Genomic DNA, 25675 nt, shown 5'->3' on the forward strand with positions numbered 1-25675 from the left:
AATGAGCCATATTATGGCTTGTTTTTTGCGCGGTGGTTTGGCATTTTCATTTACACCATTTTCTTTACATATGACTTTTTGATCGCTTTTTATTCATTTTTTTTATGAGTCAGTATTATGAAAAGGCAACATTTTTGGCATGTTTTTATTATTTTTTTACGCCGTTCTCTAAATGGAATAAATAACGTGCCAGTTTTATAAAGCGGGTCGTTGCAGACCCTGTGATACCAATTATGTGTATGTTTTTTGTTTATTTTTGTTTCATCACAAACGCTGTGTTTTGAGTGGCGAAATGGATTTTTTGTGATTTGTGTGCACTTTTTGTGCTTTTTTTTTTTTTTTACATTTTTCACTTAGTCCCACTTTCAGACATGTATAATTTTTACTTTGATCACAGGTCTCATATACTGCAGTACCAGTGTACTGCAGTGCATGAGAGCAGTCAGTCAGTGACTGACACATGACCTCAGGGTACTGTGGTAACCATTGGGACCTGCAATTCTCATCGTGGAGGTCCGTTGGTTACTATGGGGGTCTTGTGACCCCCTTGCAACAACTTAAATACTGCTGTCGCGATTGACAGCAGTATTTAAGGGGGTAATCGGCCCCATCTTACTGAGTTATTAACATAGTTTAGATTTAATGTATTCAGTGTTTGCATATATCTTGGCTCTTACAGAGTGCTGCGGTGTTTCCTTTATATATATAATGCACCTAATCACACTTAGATAAGAAACCCTAACCAGCACCTCCTATCTTTCTATCTATCACATTTCTTTGCTGTGCCCAGTGATAGGGTCATTGCCTGTCTGGCATTTCCAGATACCCTGCAGACAATGTTCCTCCCATCATCCTGCCCGCTCTTCTCGGTGAGTGGGGGTGAGTAGTAGTATACTGTTACCTATTAGCCTGAAAGGTAAAAAGTTTCTTTTCTCCTTCCTTCCTGTTGCAGCAGGCAGGCGGGTTGTCTGCGGCTCTCCCTCATGATATTGAGTCATACTCTACCCTCCCTCTCCTTTTTTTCTTATTTAAAAAAAAAAAAAAGCCACAGACTTGTATAAAAAAAGCAAGCCCTTAAGAACTAGCAGGGTGTGGTGAAGAGCTCCACTGAATACAGCAAGGAAGAAAGAGTAAAGACAAGCAAGGTGAGCGTTAGGGGGCTAAAAACCTGCATTGGGGGGATAGTGCGATAAGGTAGTACTACGTAGCTACATCCACTGCGCATAGTGTGCAAACCTTGCCCATGGGCAATGGGTCCAAGCAAAAAAGACTCCACCGTTTAGTCCAGGGACCAGCCTGCAGCTGTTTGAGCTGTTCATTAATCTATCCATCTCTTTTTACAGAGTCAAGATGTACGGAGGTGCCACTGCAAAGTAAGTAAGAGCTCAGTCTGCAGACTGTGTGTGAGCCTGTCACCCGATATCCTCACAGCCAGATACACAACACCCGGCAGGAGAAACATGATGGCTTACCAGGGCGCACCTACTTCAGAAAGAATAGGCAATTCATGTTGCATATACAGGCTTGTCCGACACTCCTTTTTCAGATCTTAAGAAGTGCCTTGGGGGAGTGATGTGAAGGCGTCACTGACATGAGAGGCTAAGGTTGTAGTTGGGTGCACGGACATTTGTACTTCATTCTCTGAAAAGATGAGGTTTTGGTCTTCGGACATTTTTAATCCTTGACACCTTTCACCAATTTACGTGACTTTCCGATGTTACAGCAAAAATCAATATTTCCAGCCTAACATTATTTAGTAACAGTTTTTAATCCCTCTTCACTTCATCTGTTTCTCAATCTCCTACTACATTTCTATTTCCTCCCCTCAATTCTTCCGCTACCCACCCAGCCGGTTTCCTTTTTCACTGAATAACCTCAACTTGTCTCTTCTTGCTATCCCACTTCGCAAATCACATTCATTCTAATGAGCCTTTCACCTAACCACCAATGACTTAAAGGGGTTGTCCACTGAAAACAAGCTATTACCCATCCAAAGGATAGGTGATAACATGCTGATTGCAGAGTGTCTGAGTGCTGGGACCTGCACCAAACTAAGAACTTTTATCTCTGTTGCAAAATTGGAGTGGCAGGTTGGACACCCAACCACTGCTAGCTTCCCTCTCTATAGGGCTGCCAGAAAAACCAAAGCCCAGTGCTCGGCGACACAGTAGGTTACACATGCACATTGCAATTCCTGCTAAAGAGGATAAAAGTTCCCCTTTCTGCGGATTTGTGGAGATCCCAGCTGTCAGACCCCCATTGACTGCTATCACCTGTTTAGTGGCTATTTTCACTGAACTTAACAGTTGGCTGTGTAGGATCTATGTACGGCCCCTTCAAAGCGGTTGACCTACCATTTACATATCACATCCACTATATAGATATTAAAAAAAAAAATATGAAAATTTGACGTTGCACATTGTTAACACTCCCCCCCAAAAAAAAACTGTTGGGTGAAGAGTTCTGACGGTTTCTTACATAGTGTAGAGCTACCTGGTTGTCACAGTATATAGCAATTTGTAGGTCCTTCTAATGAGCTGAGCGCTGGTCACACACTCCCTCCAGACAGTACTTGGCATAGGGAACCTGAATCAGTGGCCATTAGAAATGACATGGAAGGTATTTCATTCTTTTGGCTTCACTGCAGTGAACTAAGGGCATTATTCAGCTCATTAGAAGGACCTTCACATTGCTATATACTTTTAAAACCAAGTGACACCATCTTATTTAAGTGATTGTCATTATTCTACACTGGATCGTTAGTTTTAAATCATATTAATCTTGTATATGAAATGGTGGGCCAACCCCTTAAAGAACCCCTATAAGGACCTTCAATGTCATTCACTTTCTACCATTGTTCAGTATTAGGCAGTAAGTTTACTTTGTCTGACTTAGCACATTTTTAATGGAAGTATCTTTATACCGTCTACATTTTTTTTTTCTTTCCAACCATAGAGATCTAAGATTTCCCTCGTCGATAGCTGAACCAGGGCTCCAGATATTCCGCATAGAAAAGATGAAGTTAATTCCTGTGCCCACTGAGAGTCATGGCGTGTTTCACTCCGGAGACACCTACCTCCTGGTCTTTAACTCACCTGAAGGCAGCTACATCTACGTCTGGAACGGTGAGGTTCTGTTCTTATGTCCCTTTGAAGGAATAGGATATTATATTGTAAATGTAAAAAATGGTCAAAATTCTGACACTATTCTGAAGGTCAGTGGGTAGGTTGGGGTTAAATGAGAATTTCCAGGAGTGCACACTTAAAAGTTTTAAAAATTAACTGACCCAAAATTTGTTGAACAGTGCACATTTTACTTATAGTCCCTTTTACTGTTAAAACCCATAGAGGTATTCTGCATACTCAATATTATTAGATATTTTTAGGGAATATGTGTGTTACAAATTGGTATTCTCTTAAATCATCAGTTAAAGGGAATTTTTCAGCAGAATTTTACCCTCTAAACTATATATGTGCACATGTAGAACTTTCAAAGACCAATCGAGACAAGAGCTACATACGCATATAAGTAGTTTTGAGAAGTGAAATCGTGCTGTCAGTTTCCCTTTAAGCTAGTGATAGGATGCATCATTTCTGGTGTCTCGCTTTCACCTATATCTTTATGCTTCATGGCAGGAAATGGAACCTCGGTAGATGAGAGGGCTGCTGGCGCCATCTACAGTTCTCAGCTTCACATGCACTTGGGTGAAAAACCTACTCAGAACCGTGAAACACAGGGTAACGAGACTCCAGAGTTCATGTCGTTTTTTCCTAGGGGAGTTACTTATTTGGTAAGTGAGAGTGACATATACTGGGTAGATTGTACCCCCATCATTTAAATTGTGCACAAATTTAATTAAATGCTGTCTTACTTGTGCCTGTGTTACATTATACATTTCCTTACCTCCAAACAAAAGCTTTCGGCACGCGTAGCGCGTCGTGTCAATTTTTTAGACCACTCCCCTAACCACACCCATGTCCACTCCACCACAACACCCATTCAGCATTGCCGATTACATTGTTTTGTGAACCATAATCTAAAACAGAATAAGTAAATATTTATTTCCAACAAGTAATGAATTAACCCCTTTCTGACATATGTCGTAATAATCTGTCCATGAGCCCTGGGCCTATTTGACCAGGGACGGATTGTTACATCATCTCGATCGCCCACGTACACGAGCTGTGCGTGGGCGATCTCCGCTGGGTGTCAACTGATTCTGACAACTGACACCCAGCGCTAAGTGCCAGGAGTGGTCACACACCGTTCCTGGCACTTTAACCTCCAAAATGCTGCAATTGAATGGGATTGCAGCATTCCGGGAGCTGGCAGAGGGACAATAGCCCATCTGCCTTTGGATCGGAGACCCCATGGGGTCCTGATCGTTGCCATGGTGATCCGATGTCGCCATAACAACATCCAGGTCACCAAAGTTAGGAAAGTTGCTGATCATGTGCAGTGCATGATCAGTAAGCTTCTCTGTCAGTGCAGAGCTGACAGTTTGTACAGCATGGGGATGCTGCTGCATCTCCATGCTGTACAAGCGATCAGCCTGCAAAAAATGATAGTCCCATAGTGGGACAAAGTAAAAAAGTAAACAAATGTTTTTAAATAATTGTAAAAATATAAAAAAAAATCTAAAAATATTGTATGCATAAATATTTGTATGCAAAAAAATATATAAACAAAAAAGTACACATTTGGTATTGCCGTGTCCGCAACTACCCGATCTATCAAACTGTCCCACTGGTTAACCCCTTCAGTGAACATAAAAAGATAAATAAAAAACAAAACAAAAAACAATGCTTTATACTGCCGAAAAAAAAGTGGAATAAAACGCGATCAAAAAGACAGATATAAATAAACATGGTACCGCTGAAAATGTAATCTTGTCCCGCAAAAAACAAGCTGCCATACAGCTCCATGAGCGGAAAAATAAAAAAATTATAGCTCTGAGAATAAAGCAATGCAAAAATACCGTAAATTATTTTTTTCTATAAAATTGATTTTATTTTGTAAAAGCGCCAAAACGTAAAAAAATTATATAAATGGGGTATCGCTGTAATCGTTCTGACCCGAAGAATAAAACTGCCTTATCAATTTTACCACACGCGGAATGGCATAAACTCCTCCCCTCCCCCCAAAAAATAAAATCCTTAATTTCTGTTTTTAGTTAATTTTGCCTCCCAAAAATTGGAATATAAAGCAATAAAAAATGTCATGTGCCCAACTATGGTACTAATGAAAACATCAACTCTTCCCACAAAAAAATATGGAAAAATTATAGCTTTCATAATATGGTGATACAAAAACTATTTTTTGCAATAAAAAAGCATCTTTTAGTGTGTGACAGCAGCCAAACATAAAAATCCGACAAATTTGGTATCGCTGTAATCGCACCCAAAATAATAAAGTCGCCTAATCACTTATACCACACATGGAATGGCATATAACATAAATAAAACCAGTTCTTCACCTGCGGTTCACCTCTGGCAGAAGATTCTCTATAATGAGGCAGATGGAGGCACTGTGATCCGGCTGTGTCCATCTTTTTATGATTGCATAAAAGTGTTGTCGGCCACAGTTTTGTGCACTTCTGAAAAGGACACTGAACAGAGGACAAATGGAGTCCAGAGTAACTCTGCTGCCTCATTATAGTGAATGGATCCCATGGAGGTTTCATCTGAATCACATCACTCAGAGATTTATATGGAAACCCCAAAGTAAGTTTTCAGCGTAGAGCGCCGGATAAATGTAATGTCAAACATTATGTAAAATGTTCCCAATAAAAGCTTTAACTTAATCCACAAAAAAAGCAAGTCCCCACTCAGGTCTGTCATCTGTTAAGGGAAATATAGGGGGCTTCCACGTTACTGGTAGTACAAAGGCTCTGGAAAAGCAAAAAGGCTCCTCACTTGCCAAAAGAAACTCAGCAAATTCTCTGTTCCCAAATCCAAATGCCCCCTCCCTTCTGAGTCCCACGGTGTATCTAAACCACATATTGCATCAATGTTTGGCATTTCTGAAGTGATGAGAGCCTGCCTAAGTTACGGGTGCATGCCTCCAGAAGCACAGGCTGGGCATAATGTACAGGTGACTACAACGTACTGGTCACTACAGCGTACTGGTCACTACAACGGGCAGTTTGCTATTTTCACTCTGCAACATTCATTGCTGCTTGTTTCTGGAAAATACCCATGGAGTCAAAATAGTCACTACACCTGTAGATAACTTCCCCAAGGGGTATAAATTCCAAAATGTGGGGGGATTCTGCTCGTCTAGCAATTAGGGGCTCTGTATATGGAGACTGAAAACTGTTCTAGGAACATCAGCGCTCTAGGAGGCAAATAGCGCTCTGTTCCTCCCGAGTCTCTCTGTATGGCTAAGTAGTACTGTACAGCCACATATGGGTATTGCCACATTCAGTAGAAATTGTGGGACAAATTTTGGTGACATTTTTACCCACTTTTGTGAAAATGTAAAATCTGGGGCAAAAACAAAATTTTGGTGGTAAAAATGTAGTTATTTTTTCTTCACTGTCCAATGGTATAACATTTTGGGACACTCCGTGCTGTTAATATGATCACTGCACCCCTAGATGAATTCATGAGAGGTATAGTTTGTAAAATGGGGTCACTTATGGGGGGGTTCTGCTGTTCTGGCAACTCATGGGCTCTCCCAGTGGGTCATGGCATCTGCAAACCATACCAGTAAAATCTGGTGCTCCTTGCCTTCTGGGCTTTGATCTGTGCCTAAAAAATATTTCTCGGTTACATGTAGGGTGTTGGCGCTCAATGGATCTCAGTTTCTTGTAAAAAAAAATTCCTATTAGCCCTTAGAAAGATTAAAAACTTGGGTCTAAAACAACATTTTAGTGGTAAAAATGTAATTTATTCTTTCTTCACCGCTTAATGGTATAAAATTTTGTGAATATGATCCCTGGACCCCTAGATGAATTATTTGGGGAGTGTAGTTTGTAAAATGAGTTCACATATAGGGTGTTTCTACTGTTCTGGAACCTCAGGGGCTCTGGCAATGTGACATGGCACCCTCAAACCATTCCAGCAAAATCTGATCTTCAATATGGCGCCTCTTCCCTCCCGAGCTTTGCACTGTGCCTCAAAAGTAGTATTCCTCATACTGTATATAGGGTATTGGCGTACTCAGGAGAAATTGCACAACAAATTGTATGGTGCAATTTCTCCTATTACCCTTATGAAAATGCAAAATTTGGGGCTCAAATATTTTTGTGAGCAAAATGTGATTTTATTATTTTCACAGCTAAATGTTATAAGCTTCTGTACAGCACCTGGGGGTTCAAGGTGCTCACCACACATCTAAATACATTCCCTGAGGGATATAGTTTCCAAAAATGGGGTCACTTGTGGGGGTTTCCACTGTTTAGGCTAATCTTTCGTATCACTGGTGATCAAATGCTCTACCTGCAAAACAGGAGACAATTGTGTTTTCTCCTCAGGGTCACCTCCAGCAGAAGCAGCAACAGCTCCTGTGTCCTCCGTTCTGGCTGCTATCTGTGTCCTCATGTGTACCTGCTTCTTCATTGCTGTGACGGACTGTCATAATATGCAGGAACATGGGGACTTGGAGAGAAGCCACAACGGAGCACACAGGAGCTGCTTCTGCTGGAAGTAATTGTTCTTCTTCTGGCTGTAGAAAATACCTCAGTCCAAGAGAACGTAAGCAGTATGAAGAACTGAGCTCTCTGAACAACGAGAAGAGGGGTAGACAGAGGGGATGTGTCCATATACAAGAGGGGGCATGTCAGCTGCTTCTCACTAGTACCATGTGGGAAAAGAAGCTCCTGGCCGGGACTGCGGGGTGGAGTCTCAAAATCAGGACTGTCCTGCTACATACGGGACAGTTGGGAGCTATGCATTTCACAGCTGGCAAAGAATTGTACATATGTTTTATAGACTTTCTTGCAAATTCTCTCTTCAGAGAGGAAGAGGGTTGGAACTCTTGTGCCACTTATAGCAAGTAGCAATTGTAAAAGTCGTTATCGACTCCCTATTGAGCCTTGTCACATGACTTAGGATAAAAGCCAAAACCAAAATCTCAATTTGCAGACATGGTGTTTTGGGGTTCTGCCCGTTGTCAGTGCAAAGTCCGTTTGGCTGGGTGAGAGGCATCTGAATTGAAGGTGTATTGTTTCTTGTAACATATAAAACTACGCACATGTATTAGAAGTACTGTGGTTTATTTCATAGACAGAATCTCAGACCACTCTGTGAGCTGTAAGGTTTTCTTCACTAGCTGTCATTCCAGCTTTTTTGAGAGGCAGACTTTATTACTTTGTTGTGTAATCCAATGAAAATACAATACCTATAGGAACCCAAGAAATTCTTTTTATCTGGCATCAATGGGACTTGATAGGTTTATCACATTTTTTCCGATATGGGATTCCAGATTAAAGAAACCGTACTGATAGTGACTGATCATTCCCAATCATTTCTGTATGTTACAGGATGGAGGAGTTTCTTCAGGTTTTCAACAACCACAAAAGGATGCAGTTGCTCCTGCCAACCATCTGTACCATGTGAGGGGAAGGAAACAGATTCGGGCTACAGAGACTGACTTGACATGGGAAAGTTTCAATACTGGAGATTGCTTTATTCTGGACACTGCAAAGGTAATAGTAATATGCTGTGATCATGGGTGTGGAGGAGTCTGGTGGTGTGATCTAACTTCTAAAGGGGAATTGGAAAGTAGAGGGCACTGCCCTTACTGTAAAGAATAACATACATAATGACACCCCCTTGTCATTATTGTAGGCCAAGGAGTAAACAGATCATTGGATAGATTGTTCTGTCTCCTTATATATTTGTACATTGTAGTAAAGTCACCCCTAAGCCTTAGTTTTTCCAAACTGAATAACCCCAAGTTTAATAAACTATTTTGATATCACAGTCTATCCATTACCTTAATAACCTTGGTTGCTCTTCTCTGTATCTGCTCTAGTTCAGCTATGTCATTGTTGTATTTTGGAGACCAAAATTATGCACAGTATTCCAAGTGTGGAGGCACTAGTAACTTGTATAGAGGCAAAACTGGTCATGAATATGTAGGTTTCTTTTAATGCATCCCATGATTTTATGTGGTTTGGCAGCAGCTGCCTGGCACTGGTCACTAGTCACTAAAGTTCAGTTTGCTGTCCACCCATATACTAAAGCCTTTTTAAGTGACAGATTTATTCAATGTTTTACCATTTAGAATGTAATTGTGCATTTTGATTCCTAGGCCATAGTGCATGAGCTTACAATTATGTATAAGCCCAATCTTTCATTTCTTTAAACATGTCTGTGCTATTTAATTATCCTCCTTTGTGTTGATTTCCTTGCAGAGCTTAGTATCTTCAGAAAATATTGAAATTCTACTCTTTATGCCCTCTACAAGGTGATTAATAAATAGGTTTAAAAGAAGAGAGCCCAATACTGATCCATGTGGTAAACTACTGTTCACGGTGACACAATCAGTGTGTTCCATTAATAACCACTCACTGTTTCCCATTAATAACCACCCACTGTTTCCCATCACTGAGTCAATCGTTAACCCAATTACACATATTTTACTTTTAGTCCCATAGTTCTCATTTTATCTGCCAACCACCTTGGATCAAATGTCTTTGAAAAGTCCAGATAGCCAACATCCAAGTCCTTATCCCGGTGTAGTGTGGAAGTTATCTCATCATAGAAGCCGATCTGGTTAGTTTTAATGGAGCGATCCCCAATCAAACAATTTTAGGCTGTGTTAGGTTATTTCTATTGAGATGCTTGAGAATAGCATTTCTTACAAAAAATATTGCTGACAATAAAGGTTATTTTTACAAGTCTAAAATCTCTGGGCTTTTTTTTTTTTTTTAACCATTTTGGATATTGGCACCACATTTGCTGTGCACCAATCCTGTGGTTCAGAGCTTGTCGTTCTGGAATCCTTGAATATTAGATATAAAAAGGTATCTAATTCCTGCAGAATTCCGGGTCCTCTGAACCCAGTGATTGAGGGCTGTTTTAGTGGGGTTTGTTTTTCTAGGTGGCACTGCACTATTTGCTGCTTATGCAAGTAACAAGTATTGTAGAATCTATGGTATCCCTAAACAGGTCATCTGCCATAGAATTTTTCTGTGTAAATGCAGAAGGGAAGATTTTTTAAATAGGCATTGGCCTGTCAATCACCCTCTTCCGCCACAAGGCCATTTCTGAAAATAGTGTGATACATGTTTTCAGGAAATGCTCTCCTGTGTTATTGAGTTTACACTCATAATTTAAAGTCCCCCCCATTTGTGTGATCATCATGGAGATGTCGTAAGATGCGGTTTATGGCTACAATCACAGTGATGGTGAGGATTCTCAGGTCAGATAAACTTTCAGGCAGAGGAGACAGCTGTCGATAAGCTTCATAGCCTGCTGCCATAAAGGGATTTACACTGCTATGTACGATTCTGACTGATACTCAGGAGTGCAAAACTCCAGTCCTCATGGGCCAGTGTCTGTCATATACAGTAGCATCATATCATAGGGTCTTGTGTGCAGTGCAATACTAAGCCTATGTAGTACATTATATTCTCACAGGTTCAAGTCCTCTTTTTAGACTAGCAAGTATTGTAAAGTCTAAACAAAAAAAAGTTTAAAGTGTTAAAAATAAGAAATAAAAAATGGTTTGATTAAAAAAAGTCACAAAAACACCACATTTGGTATCACTTTGTACCTATACTATTATTTATCTCCGTTCATTTAACGACGCAAAAAAATAAAAAATCAATGCTAGAATTACTTTGTTTATGCTGCCTTGTAAAAAAAGAAAATAAAGTGATCAAAAAGTTGCATGCAAAAGTTTAAAATAGATTACAATGCTTTAAAAGTGGCAGAAAATCTCTACCTCCATCTGAGGACTTTGCATTACATTGACTTTCATAAAGTAGTCATTACTCATTTGTAATTTATCTGTTCCCTTGTTCTGAAAGGAAATGGGGGGGGGGGGGGGGGGAATGCATGCTACTTGCACGGGGGCGATGCATTCGGGCTGACGCTGGGCACTGTGGCAGTCACTAGGCAGTCGATACAATTGCTTATTTGTAATACACATGATGGACCCCAGAAATTACAGGGAAGTCAGCTCAGATAATCCTTAGTCTCCTTGTGCAGACCTAGCCCAGGAACCAGAGGGTTGCTGTAAGTCTTATGTGATCATAGATCCACAGCTATAAATAATTAGAGATCGTACTATATATTTAATACCCGGGTAAAAATACACAGCATTTTTTAATAGTATTTTTAGGCAATGATTATGGGTTTGCTGTGACTCAAATCTGTCATTTAAAGGCACAGCAGGGCAGATTCAGATTGCTATGAACCCTAATATCTTCAGGTTAATAGCGTTTTTCATGTGACAGGTTCCCTTATAGGCAGCGAGTACTCTTTGTACCGAATCTACAGTGTGTTACTTATGTACAGACGGCTGGCACTCAGGCAGCCTCCACATCTGGGTGGACACAACCTTGGTGCAGCCTGTGCACCGAGAGGTATAGGGGCCTGCTTTCAGCTCCAAAGTCTCAAGCAACTTTTGGCACAGACACAAAGGGGTGCATTGTGAGGAGCTACTTTGTACTGCAAAAGGGTCTATATACGATTCTTGAAAAGGGGCTTTATTCTGCCTGCTCCATGCAGCTACTGCCACAGCCCCCTCTTCTGTCCCAAGCTTTAAGCTCTAGATGTCCTGGCCAGAGGCTATAGGAGTCAGCACATGGCCTATTCTTACGTAGAGCCTGGGAGTAGGGTCAAAAAATAAATCAATGAGTAGCAGATATCACACTAAGGCCGGGATCACACTTGGGAGTGCAATGTGAGAAACTCACGTGAGTCTTTCACATAATTTCTATGTAGCTGAACGCTCTGGTCCAAAGTGGCGGCAGCAGTGCTGGGTATTGATGCGAGTTTCTCGCATTGCACTCGCAAAATTGACGCTGGCCTAACACGAAGTGCTTGTTCTTCAACACATGCAGCCTCCGCCGTTCCCGTCACCCCCTCCTTCACCAATTTCCTTTTTAAAGACCCAGTGAAGAAGGGAATCTGTCAACAGGTTTTTGCCACCTAATCAGAGAGCAGCATAATGTAGAGGTAAAGACCCCGATTTTCGGGATGTGTCACTTACTAGGCTACTTTGTGTAGTTTCGATAAAAATCATGGTTTTATCAACAGGGGATTATCACTAGAGGACTAGCAACCCTGCTGTCAGGTAGTCCTCCATATTCATGAGCTCTGTATAACCCCACCCCCACTACTGATTGGCAGCTTTTGGTCCATGTAGAGTGTATACAGAAGGCTGCTAATCAGTGGTGTGGGCAGAGTTACACAGAGCTCAAGATTAAGAGAACTGGTAGATCTGCAGCAAATAGGTGATTTTATGAAACCTACAACAAGCAGCCGAGTGACACATCATTGGAATCAGAGTCTCTGTCCCTACATCATGCTGCACTCAGATGGGGCAATAAAAACTTGGTTTGAACAGTTATTCTGTTCCCACAGAATCCCTTAAATGGAATCTATTACCAAGTACAGGCGCTAGGTGCACCATGGCGTGATCATTCATTTTCATACACCTTCCCACCTGCTTGTTTTTCCCTCAACCTCTCCCCCCCAATCTTCACCCTCTTTGATTGACCGCTCTGGCTTTATGGATCCAGAGAAAGGAAGAGATAAATGGAAAACAAGCGGATGCAACGGTGTATATAAATGATTGGGACAGCCATGATGCACCAATGACCCGTATTTGGTTTGAACAGTCATTCTGTGCTGACAGAATCCCTTTATTAGATTTACCAACCAGCCATGCTAGAGACCTATTGTCCTCCCAGCACCACCTCTGTGGGTCACCAGCTCCTTATAGTACAGATGCTAATATCTGTTAGGACACCAGATTCAGATCTTACGGTGCAGTCCACTTATGGCTCCCCTGTCATCTGCTCAGCATTCAGTCTCAGGCGTAGATACTTCATACACAAGTCTGATTGTAAAGTGTAAAAAAAAAAAGCTCTTACAGGCATCATTGACGCTTGGAGAGGAGTTATTGCGACCTATGACTAGAATCAAAAGCTTAGTTTTAAACATGTTTCCAAACCAAAGTGCAAGAAAAGAGTGCACACAAGTAAGAAGAATATTATTATTATTTATTTATATAGCACCATTGATTCCATGGTGCTGTACATGAGGGGTTACATACAAGTTACAGATATCACTTACAGTAAGCAAACTACCAATGACAGACTGATAGAGGAGAGAGGACCCTGCCCTTGCGGGCTTACATTCTACAGGATTTTTGCGAAGGAGACAATAGGTTGGGGGTTGCAGGAGCTCCGGTGTTGGTGAGGCGGTAGCTTCAGTAGTGATGAGGAAGCAGCGGGGTCAGTGCAGGCTGTAGGCTTTCCTGAAGAGATGGGTTTTTAGGTTCCGTCTGAAGGATCCGAATGTGGTTGATAGTCGGACGTGTTGGGGCAAAGAATTCCAGAGGATGGGGGATATTCGGGAGAAGTCTTGGAGGCGATTGGATGAGGAGCGAATAAGTGTGGAGGAGAGAGGGAGGTCTTGGGAGGACCGGGGATTACGTGAGGGAAGATATCGGGAGATTAGGTCAGAGAAACATGGAGTAGACAGGTTATGGATGGCTTTGAAGGTCAGTATTGGTAATTTGAACTGGATTCCACAATGCTTTACATCCAATTTCCAATTGATCATGAAGGTGGCAATAATCAAGTAATTTCGTAAGACAGTCTGAGAAACTCCTTTTATCTCATGAAGATGAACCCTGTCCATGTATCCTAGTAGGGTCCTCATTAGTGCGAGCAGAGAGCCAATAGCTTAATGCTCTTCCCCTCAAATACTGACTATGTGATGGTGCCATGGGTCTAATAACACAGACATTGTTCTCATTACTCCCTAGGTTATTTATGTCTGGTCAGGGTCTCAGTCAAACATACTGGAGAGGAACCGAGCACAGGATCTGGCCAATCAGATACGAGACAGCGAACGTCGTGGAGCTGCAAAGGTGGAAATTATACAAGAAGGGGAGGAGCCAGAAGAAATGATTCAGGTATGACCCACTGCCCAACATGGGCTTGTCGAGAAAGGGAAAACCCAAAGGATGAAAAGCACATTTGGGTTTTTCAAGCACACCAGAAACGGGAATAGCCCAACTGCATTTCTATTGCCATGATATGCCCCAAACCCCAAAATAAGGTGCAAAGTGCTTATAAAGAAAAAAAAAAAAAAAAAAAAAAAAAAAGCAAAACACATTGCAATTTACATATTAAAAATGCTCAATTTTTCAAGAGCAAAAAGGAATTTGTACATTTTTACTTCCTTACTGCTTGTTGCCTAAGTTAATTGGCTACTGCTGCAGACTGTTGAGACATGCACAGTACTTGCAATTTTTTTTTTTTTTTTTTAAATTAGAGTTAGTAATGCTGTGAAGCTGGCCAGGATAGCAGGACTGCACGGTTAGCTCCCAACCCGGTCAGCTTCAGTGCAACAGTGTTCCTCCGAAACTCCAGGGGCAAAGCAGTCTATGCTTGCAGCATCCGAGCACGCATAGATTGGGCCACTAACCCTATGAAACATGAAAGTACACCGGCCAGCCTGAGGAGTGATCCTGCCAAAGAGACGACAAACCTTTAACCCCACTTAAAAGCTAGGGGAAAAAATAAATAAGGGAGGGTGAAGTTTTCAGAAATGTTTAGTTTGCCAAAATTACAACTCTCACAACTAAAGGCCCCAATTCTTATTAGACAAGTGTCAACAGGTTTGGATAGCAGTGTAATGTGTACGGGAGGCGCTCAGACAACAGATTGTTGAGGTAGATGTTGATTGGACTAGTCCAATATTGGACTGCCATTTGCCTCGTTCTCCTGGAGATGAGCTGCTGCCAGCCACTTCTTATGGAGAACACAGGAGTGCTCCTGTGTATGGAGAAGCCAGCAGAGATGGCTGGATGCCAAACGATTGTTCAACCTATAGCCATCTAATGTGGATGGCTGGCTTAAAAGCACCCCTCCAGCATTTTTTTTTACTGCTATAGTGGTGCTTTAGGCTACTTTCACACTAGTGTTGTTGGCTGTACGTCGCAATGCGTCGTTTAGGAGAAAAAACGCATCCTGCAAAGTTGTCTGCAGGATGCGGTTTTTCCCCATAGACTTACATTAGCGACGCATTACGACGTATGGCCGCACGTCGCAACCGTCGTGCGACGGTTGCGTAGTGTTTTGGCAGACCGTCGGCACAAAAAAGTTACATGTAACTTTTTTTGTATGTCAAGTCCGCCATTTTCGACCGCGCATACGCGGCTGAAACTCCGCCCCCTCCTCCCCGGACCTTACAATGGGGCAGCGGAAGCGTCGTAAGACTGCTTCCGCTGCCCACGCCGGGTATTATTTTCACAACGCGCATCGGCACATAGGGCCGACGCATAGCGACGGCCCTGTGCCGATGCTAGTGTGAAAGCAGCCTTAAGCGCAAGTCCCCTGCCCCCAGTCATATACTTCACTATTTTTCAGCACCGCTGTGGACCAGCGGCGCCATCTTATGAGTAAAGCTTGTGAGTGGCTGGAACTCAGAAGCTGTACCACAAGCTCTCAGTGCAAGTCTACAAGAGCCAGAACGAGGCTCTCAGACTAACATTTATTAGTGACCTCCGGAGCCTTGCCTGAAACACCGGAGTAGACAGGTGGTCACCAAAATAACAAATGCAGTAGACTTTCTGGAGCAGCGGCGAAAATAGATGTAAAATGAAGACAGGTGAATATCAGACAGGGGACTTGGATTTTAAGAGTCACTACAGCTGTGAAATATTTTAATAAAAAAAAAAGCAAGAGTGGTAGTGAAATATATAGTCCACTAAATGGGCAATATATACCCAAAAGATATATTATGTATTGCCACCTTCAAGCAGATAATAATCAGAGACAATTTGTGTAATTTCTAGATTTTGGGGAAAAGACCAGAATCTCTCAAAGAAGGATGTGCCGAGGATGACAAAGAAGCAGATAAAATACATACAAGAGGAGCTGTGCTTTATCAGGTATACACCAAGTGATGCTTTAATGTGGCACTAAGTACTTGCTACAGTCTCACAGGCGTTGTCAAATGGCACAGGTGTCAAATGCAAGCGGCAAGATGCAGGTGTCTCGAGTGGCTGATGGGGCAATCTTCCGAAAAGAGCAGTTAATATCAGATGACTGTTTCATCCTGGACACTGCGGGGAAACTCTACGTTTGGAAAGGTATTCACGGCTTTTAATGAGCAGCAATCAAAGCTCATGTACTTTTAAGCAAACCATCACAAAGCAGAACCGTTACTCTAGGCAGACTAGCAGTTGAGCGACTGATCGACAAAGTAAATCTACCTTTTCACACTATGTAATGAACTTTAAACCACATTGCTTTTTTACGTAGGAGAAAAAAACCCCTCTAGAAATCATATAGGTAGTCCTATCATTATTAACCAGCAACAGGCCAGGGTAGGTCATTGTAAAGTCCAGTGACATCTGGTGACTAGTGATGAGCGAACAGGTTCAGATAAGGCATTATCAGAGTATGCTTGTGCACCATCAGAGTGACTTCAGCATGCTCAAAAATGTTAGCATCCCCGCAGCTGCATGTCTCGCGGCTGTTAGACAGGCAATCTCTGGAGGTGATGCAGCTTTCGGTTAGGCAATCTAAGTTTACAGGGCAGTTTTGGCTGATGTCACACCCAGTAATCGATTTGATCAGTTTGTTTTCTTTTGCTTACTCACTTGGGAAGGAGAAAATATATATATATATATTATATATATACACACACTCACCGGCCACTTTGTTAGGTACACCTGTCCAACTTCTTGTTAACACTTAATTTCTAATCAGCCAATCACATGGCGGCAACTCAGTGCATTTAGGCATGTAGACATGGTCAAGACAATCTCCTGCAGTTCAAACCGAGCATCAGTATGGGGAAGAAAGGTGATTTGAGTGCCTTTGAACGTGGCATGGTTGTTGGTGCCAGAAGGGCTGGTCTGAGTATTTCAGAAACTGCTGATCTACTGGGATTTTCACGCACAACCATCTCTAGGGTTTACAGAGAATGGTCCGAAAAAGAAAAAAAATCCAGTGAGCGGCAGTTCTGTGGGCGGAAATGCCTTGTTGATGCCAGAGGTCAGAGGAGAATGGGCAGACTGGTTCGAGCTGATAGAAAGGCAACAGTGACTCAAATCGCCACCCGTTACAACCAAGGTGGGCCTAAGAGCATCTCTGAACGCACAGTGCGTCGAACTTTGAGGCAGATGGGCTACAGCAGCAGAAGACCACACCGGGTACCACTCCTTTCAGCTAAGAACAGGAAACTGAGGCTACAATTTGTACAAGCTCATCGAAATTGTACAGTAGAAGATTGGAAAAACGTTGCTTGGTCTGATGAGTCTCGATTTCTGCTGCAACATTCGGATGGTAGGGTCAGAATTTGGCGTAAACAACATGAAAGCATGGATCCATCCTGCCTTGTATGGAGCATCTTTGGGATGTGCAGCCGACAAATCTGCGGCAACTGTGTGATGCCATCATGTCAATATGGACCAAAATCTCTGAGGAATGCTTCCAGCACCTTGTTGAATCTATGCCACGAAGAATTGAGGCAGTTCTGAAGGCAAAAGGGGGTCCAACCCGCTACTAGCATGGTGTACCTAATAAAGTGGCCGGTGAGATATATATATATATATATACTAAAAAAAAAAATGGATTCACCTCTATCCACACACACGGGAAAAGAAGTATTTGATACACTACTGATTTTGAAAGTTTTCCCACCTACAAAGAATGGAGGGTTTGTTTTTTTTTTGTTTTTTTTTTACACTTCAACTGTGAGAATCGCTCTAAAAAAAAAAAAAAAAAAAAGTAAATATCAGTTTTACATGGATCTAAAACAAAAGAAAAAAAACCTGACATTTATCAACCTTAGAAGGCTATTCCTAAGCATTTTAAAGATTGGGTTGTCCAAGTGGCTGATAAGCTCCCTTCTAGAGAGTGTAATAATTTAAAGGGATTGCCCACCAAACAAAAGTTTATTTTATTATTATTCCAAGTTGTATTGATTAATTTCCACAATTGATTGTGAATAAATAAAATGTTCCTGTGCTGAGATAATCTTATACATGTGCCCCTGCTGTGTACTGTGTAATGGCTGTGTCTGACTGTACAGTGACATGAGAGTCAAAACAAAAGAAAGTCAAAACCGCACCCTTTCATATATAAATTGAAGGTCTCAGTGGACACAATGGCGCATGTCCAAAACCAGGGAGCCCATCCCAGCCAGAATCAAGACCACAAAGAACAAAAAGACAACGCCACAATGGATGGTGAAAAAATAGGAGCTTACATTTATTCTGCCTCCTGTAGCGACGTTTCGGTCAACAGTGCTTGATAAAGGTCTGTTGACTGAAACGTCGCTACAGGAGGCAGAATAAATGTAAGCTCCTATTTTTTCACCATCCATTGTGGCGTTGTCGTTTTGTACAGTGACATGGTCTGATCATACCACAGATCCTGGGCAGGGGAGGAAGCAAAAAAGAGTGTACAGACATTACAGCATGGAAGCACAGGTGATTCTTTCTGTGAGATTAAACATTTCCTGAGTATGTAAACAATGTTTTACTTGAAAGAAGAAAAAACTCGCGATCCAGTGCTGCATTGTCTGTATATTCTCTTGCTTCCTCCCCTGCCCAGGAGCTGTGGTATGATGTGGTATGGTTCGTGCACAGTCAGACACATTACACAGTACACCGCAGGGCCACATGTATAAGATTATCTCAGCGACAGGAACATTTTATTTAACCTCATCCAATTGTGGAAGTTATTATTCTAAGATCTATTGATTAAAATGAACTTTTGGTTGTGGGAAAACCCTTTCACCTGCATTATAAAATTTTTAACAAAATCAAGACACTTCACATATCACCACAAGGCATAAGTGTTAAATTGAATCTGTATGCATAATTTGACACCCCAAACTATTTACAGTATATGCAAGTCCAGCAGTACCTTCACCTAGCTAGGACATTCTTGAGTTATTGAGAAATCAGTGTTTGAATGGATATGCCATTTTATGTCTGAAACCTCTGGCTCTATTACCCACCCAGCATCTTCTACTCCTGCTTGACTGACTGCTCCTTGTCCTGACGTCATACAGCATAGAGGCTATCAGTTAAGTAGGAGAAAGCAAGGCTTGAAAGGGCATAGAGCTGGAACAGGGGTGGATTAAGGGTAGCCCGGGGCCCGGGCTGTTCAGACACTGTGGGCCCCCCGGTCATGTGACTGGGTCATCATATACCTGAACCAGATTATTCCAGAAAAATAGTTGCTGTGTGAAACTATACAGTCATGGCCAAAAGTATTCACACCCCTGCAATTCTGTCAGATAATACTCAGTTTCTTCCTGAAAATGATTGCAAACACAAAGTCTTTGATATTATTATCTTCATTTAATTTGTCTTAAATGAAAAAACACAAAAAAAATTGTCCCAAAGCCAAATTGGATATAAAATTCCACACCAAACGTAAAAAAGGGGGTGGACAAAAGTATTGGCACGGTTCGAAAAATCATGTGATGCTTCTCTAATGTGTGTAATTAACAGCACCTGTAACTTACCTGTGGCACCTAACAGGTGTTGGCAATAACTAAATCACACTTGAAGCCAGTTGACATGGATTAAAGTTGACTCAACCTCTGTCCTGTGTCCTTGTGTGTACCACATTGAGCATGGAGAAAAGAAAGAAGACCAAAGAACTGTCTGAGGACTTGAGAAACCAAATTGTGAGGAAGCATGAGCTGTTATGACCCCAGTGGACAGGGTCTCAGAGGAACGTGTAAGTCTGCGAGATACAAAAATCCAGGTCATAGGGCTGTGGTAACTGGGTTGACCAAATAGCTACTCCTAACGCCAACACTAGAAGTAGCCGGGGATCATGCCTACGGTGATCGCTAGATGACTCGCGCCAGCCGGAGAATCTAACTACCCCTAGGAGAAGAAAACAAAGACCTCTCTTGCCTCCAGAGAAAGGGACCCCAAAGCAAGATACAAGCCCCCCACAAATAATAACGGTGAGGTAAGAGGAAATGACAAACACAGAAATGAACCAGGTTCAGCAAAGAGAGGCCAGCTTACTAATAGCAGAATAAAGCAAGATAACTTATCTGGTCAACAAAAACCCTATAAAAATCCACGCTGGAGATTCAAGAACCCCCGAACCGTCTAACGGTCCGGGGGGAGAACACCAGCCCCCTAGAGCTTCCAGCAAAGGTCAGGATACAGATAGGAACAAGCTGGACAAAAATACAAAACAAAACCAAAGCAAAAAGCAAGGAAGCAGACTTAGCTTGAAATACAGGAACCAGGATCAAAGGACAAGAGCACAACAGATTAGCTCTGAATTCAACGATGCCAGGCATAGAACTGAAGGTCCAGAGAGCTTATATAGCAACGCCCCTGAACTAACGGCCCAGGTGAGCATATAGGAGAAGACAGAAGCTCCAGTGTCAAATCACTAATGACCACTAGAGGGAGCAAAACGCAAATTCACAACAGTACCCCCCCCTTAGTGAGGGGTCACCGAACCCTCACCACGACCACCAGGGCGATCAGGATGAGCGGCGTGAAAGGCACGAACTAAATCGGCCGCATGAACATCAGAGGCGACCACCCAGGAATTATCTTCCTGACCATAGCCCTTCCACTTGACCAGGTACTGAAGCCTCCGCCTGGAGAGACGAGAATCCAAGATCTTCTCCACCACGTACTCCAACTCGCCCTCAACCAACACCGGAGCAGGAGGCTCAGCAGAAGGAACTACAGGCACAACGTACCGCCGCAACAAGGAACTATGAAATACGTTGTGGATAGCAAACGACACAGGAAGATCCAGACGAAAGGATACAGGATTAAGGATTTCCAATATCTTGTAAGGACCAATAAAACGAGGTTTAAATTTGGGAGAGGAAACCTTCATTGGAACAAAGCGGGAAGAAAACCACACCAAATCCCCAACACGTAGTCGGGGACCCACACCGCGGCGGCGGTTGGCAAAGCGCTGAGCCCTCTCCTGTGACAACTTCAAGTTGTCCACCACAAGATTCCAGATCCGCTGCAACCTATCCACCACAGAATCCACCCCAGGACAGTCAGAAGGTTCCACATGACCCGAAGAAAAACGAGGGTGGAAACCAGAGTTGCAGAAAAACGGCGAAACCAAAGTGGCGGAACTAGCCCGATTATTAAGGGCAAACTCAGCCAACGGCAAGAAGGTCACCCAATCGTCCTGATCAGCAGAGACAAAACACCTCAAATAAGCCTCCAAAGTCTGATTAGTTCGCTCCGTCTGTCCATTAGTCTGAGGATGGAAAGCAGACGAAAACGACAAATCAATGCCCATCCTACTACAAAAGGATCGCCAGAATCTGGAAACGAACTGGGATCCTCTGTCTGACACAATATTCTCAGGGATGCCGTGCAAACGAACCACGTTCTGGAAAAACACAGGAACCAGATCGGAAGAGGAAGGCAGCTTAGGCAAAGGAACCAAATGGACCATCTTGGAGAAGCGATCACATATCACCCAGATAACAGACATGCCTTGAGACACCGGAAGATCAGAAATGAAATCCATGGAGATATGTGTCCAAGGTCTCTTAGGGACAGGCAAGGGCAAGAGCAACCCGCTGGCACGAGAACAGCAAGGCTTAGCTCGAGCACAAGTCCCACAGGACTGTACCAATGACCGCACATCCCTTGACAAGGAAGGCCACCAAAAGGATCTGGCCACCAGATCTCTGGTGCCAAAAATTCCTGGGTGACCTGCCAACACCGAGGAATGAACCTCGGAAATGACTCTGCTGGTCCACTTATCAGGCACAAACAGTCGGTCAGGTGGACAAGAATCAGGCCTATCAGCCTGAAATCTCTGCAACACACGTCGCAGATCTGGAGAAATAGCTGACAAGATAACTCCATCCTTAAGAATACCAACAGGTTCAGCGACTCCAGGAGCATCAGGCACAAAGCTCCTGGAAAGAGCATCGGCCTTCACATTCTTTGAACCTGGTAAATACGAGACAACGAAGTCAAAACGGGAGAAAAACAATGACCAGCGGGCCTGTCTAGGATTCAGGCGTTTAGCAGACTCGAGATACATCAGATTTTTGTGATCAGTCAAGACCACCACACGATGCTTAGCACCCTCGAGCCAATGACGCCACTCCTCAAATGCCCATTTCATGGCCAACAACTCCCGATTGCCCACATCATAATTTCGCTCCGCAGGCGAAAACTTCCTAGAGAAAAAGGCGCAAGGTCTCATAACAGAGCAACCAGGGCCTCTCTGCGACAAAACGGCCCCTGCTCCAATCTCTGAAGCATCCACCTCAACCTGAAAGGGAAGCGAGACATCAGGCTGGCACAAAACAGGCGCCGAAGTAAACCGACGTTTCAACTCCTGGAAAGCCTCCACGGCAGCAGGAGCCCAATTAGCCACATCGGAGCCCTTCTTGGTCATATCCGTCAAAGGTTTCACAATGCTAGAAAAATTAGCGATAAAACGACGGTAGAAGTTAGCGAAACCTAAGAACTTCTGAAGACTCTTAACTGACGAGGGCTGAGTCCAATCAAGAATAGCTCGGACCTTGACTGGGTCCATCTCCACAGCAGAAGGGGAAAAAATGAACCCCAAAAAGGGAACCTTCTGTACACCAAAAAGACACTTTGAGCCCTTGACAAACAAAGAATTTTCACGCAAAATTTTAAAGACCATCCTGACCTGCTCCACATGCGAGTCCCAATTATCAGAAAAAACCAGAATATCATCCAGATAAATGATCAAAAATTTATCCAGATAGTTCCGAAAAATGTCATGCATAAAGGACTGAAAAACTGAAGGGGCATTAGAGAGCCCAAAAGGCATCACCAAGTACTCAAAATGACCTTCGGGCGTATTGAATGCGGTTTTCCATTCATCACCTTGCTTAATGCGCACAAGGTTGTACGCACCACGAAGGTCTATCTTGGTGAACCACTTGGCACCTTTAATCCGGGCAAACAAGTCAGACAACAGCGGCAAAGGATACTGAAATTTGACAGTGATCTTATTTAAAAGCCGATAGTCAATACAAGGCCTCAAAGATCCGTCCTTTTTAGCCACAAAAAAGAATCCCGCACCAAGAGGGGAAGAAGACGGACGGATGTGTCCTTTCTCCAGAGACTCCTTGATATATGAACGCATAGTGGTATGTTCAGGTATCGACAGATTAAACAGTCTTCCCTTAGGAAACTTACTGCCTGGAATCAAATCTATTGCACAGTCACATTCCCTATGAGGAGGCAATGCACTGGACCTGGACTCGCTGAAGACATCCTGATAATCAGACAAGTACTCCGGAACTTCCGAAGGCGTAGAAGAAGCAATAGACACAGGCAGGGAATCCTCATGAATACCACGACAGCCCCAACTTGACACTGACATAGCCTTCCAGTCCAGGACTGGATTATGGGTCTGTAACCATGGCAGCCCCAAAACAACCACATCATGCATTTTATGCAAAACAAGAAAACGTATCACCTCGCGGTGTTCAGGAGTCATGCACATGGTAACCTGTGTCCAATACTGCGGTTTATTTTCTGCTAATGGCGTAGCATCAATACCCCTAAGAGGTATAGGATTTTCTAATGGTTCAAGAATAAAACCACAGCGCTTAGCAAATGAGAGATCCATAAGACTCAGGGCAGCACCTGAATCTACAAACGCCATGACAGGATAAGATGACAGTGAGCAAATCAAAGTTACAGACAGAATAAACTTAGGATGCAAATTACCAACGGTGACAGGACTAACAACCTTAGTTATACGTTTAGAGCATGCTGAGATAACATGTGTAGAATCACCACAGTAGTAGCACAAGCCATTCTGGCGTCTATGAATTTTCCTCTCATTTCTAGTCAGGATTCTATCACATTGCATCAAATCAGGTGTCCGTTCAGACAACACCATGAGGGAATTTGCGGTTTTTCTATCACATTGCATCAAATCAGGTGTCCGTTCAGACAACACCATGAGGGAATTTGCGGTTTTGCGCTCCCGCAACCGCCGGTCAATTTGAATAGCCAGGGCCATGGTATCCTTCAGACCTGTGGGAATAGGAAAACCCACCATAACATTCTTAATGGCTTCAGAAAGGCCATTTCTAAAATTAGCAGCCAGTGCACACTCGTTCCAATGTGTCAGCACGGACCATTTCCGAAATTTTTGGCAATACACTTCAGCCTCGTCCTGGCCCTGAGACATAGCCAGCAAGGCTTTTTCAGCCTGAATCTCAAGATTGGGTTCCTCATAAAGTAAACCGAGCGCCAGAAAAAACGCATCAATATCAGCCAATGCCGGATCTCCTGGCGCCAACGAAAAAGCCCAATCTTGAGGGTCACCCCGTAAGAATGAAATAACAATTTTTACTTGTTGAGCAGAGTCTCCAGACGAACAGGGTCTCAGGGACAAAAACAATTTACAATTATCCCTGAAATTCCTAAACTTAAATCGGTCTCCTGAAAACGGTTCAGGAATCGGTATCTTGGGTTCAGACCTAGGATTTCTGATAACATAATCTTGTATACCCTGCACACGAGCAGCAAGCTGGTCCACACTTGTAATCAAGGTCTGGACATTCATGTCTGCAGCAAGCTTAAGCCACTCTGAGGTAAAGGGGAAAAGAAAAAAAAAAGAAAAAAAAAAAAAAAAGAGAGAAAAAAAAAACTCAAAATTTTCTCTCTTATAATCCCACTTCTGCAATGCATCAAACATTCAATACTGGCCTGGCATACTGTTATGACCCCAGTGGACAGGGTCTCAGAGGAACGTGTAAGTCTGCGAGATACAAAAATCCAGCTCATAGGGCTGTGGTAACTGGGTTGACCAAATAGCTACTCCTAACGCCAACACTAGAAGTAGCCGGGGATCATGCCTACGGTGATCGCTAGATGACTCACGCCAGCCGGAGAATCTAACTACCCCTAGGAGAAGAAAACAAAGACCTCTCTTGCCTCCAGAGAAAGGGACCCCAAAGCAAGATACAAGCCCCCCACAAATAATAACGGTGAGGTAAGAGGAAATGACAAACACAGAAATGAACCAGGTTCAGCAAAGAGAGGCCAGCTTACTAATAGCAGAATAAAGCAAGATAACTTATCTGGTCAACAAAAACCCTATAAAAATCCACGCTGGAGATTCAAGAACCCCCGAACCGTCTAACGGTCCGGGGGGAGAACACCAGCCCCCTAGAGCTTCCAGCAAAGGTCAGGATACAGATAGGAACAAGCTGGACAAAAATACAAAACAAAACCAAAGCAAAAAGCAAGGAAGCAGACTTAGCTTGAAATACAGGAACCAGGATCAAAGGACAAGAGCACAACAGATTAGCTCTGAATTCAACGATGCCAGGCATAGAACTGAAGGTCCAGAGAGCTTATATAGCAACGCCCCTGAACTAACGGCCCAGGTGAGCATATAGGAGAAGACAGAAGCTCCAGTGTCAAATCACTAATGACCACTAGAGGGAGCAAAACGCAAATTCACAACAATGAGCAATCTCAAGGCTACAAGTCC

The 25675-nt window shown here is 42.9% G+C and overlaps 1 protein-coding gene across 1 annotated transcript in view; it reads left to right on the top strand.

Moving 5' to 3' along the window:
• Window positions 1-962: 962 nt before the first annotated feature.
• CAPG (capping actin protein, gelsolin like) overlaps window positions 963-25675 on the top strand; it is a 29608-nt gene continuing 4895 nt past the window's right edge. Inside the window, exons 1-8 of the mRNA XM_077251106.1 lie at window positions 963-1145; window positions 1344-1373; window positions 2956-3125; window positions 3636-3790; window positions 8486-8650; window positions 13954-14103; window positions 15991-16086; window positions 16161-16287. Of these exons, the coding sequence (XP_077107221.1) occupies window positions 1351-1373; window positions 2956-3125; window positions 3636-3790; window positions 8486-8650; window positions 13954-14103; window positions 15991-16086; window positions 16161-16287 (886 nt within the window). The 5' untranslated portion in view covers window positions 963-1145; window positions 1344-1350. The remainder of the gene's footprint in view (window positions 1146-1343; window positions 1374-2955; window positions 3126-3635; window positions 3791-8485; window positions 8651-13953; window positions 14104-15990; window positions 16087-16160; window positions 16288-25675) is intronic.

This window comes from Ranitomeya variabilis, chromosome 4 (genome assembly GCF_051348905.1).
Source record: "Ranitomeya variabilis isolate aRanVar5 chromosome 4, aRanVar5.hap1, whole genome shotgun sequence".
NCBI lineage: Eukaryota > Metazoa > Chordata > Amphibia > Anura > Dendrobatidae > Ranitomeya > Ranitomeya variabilis.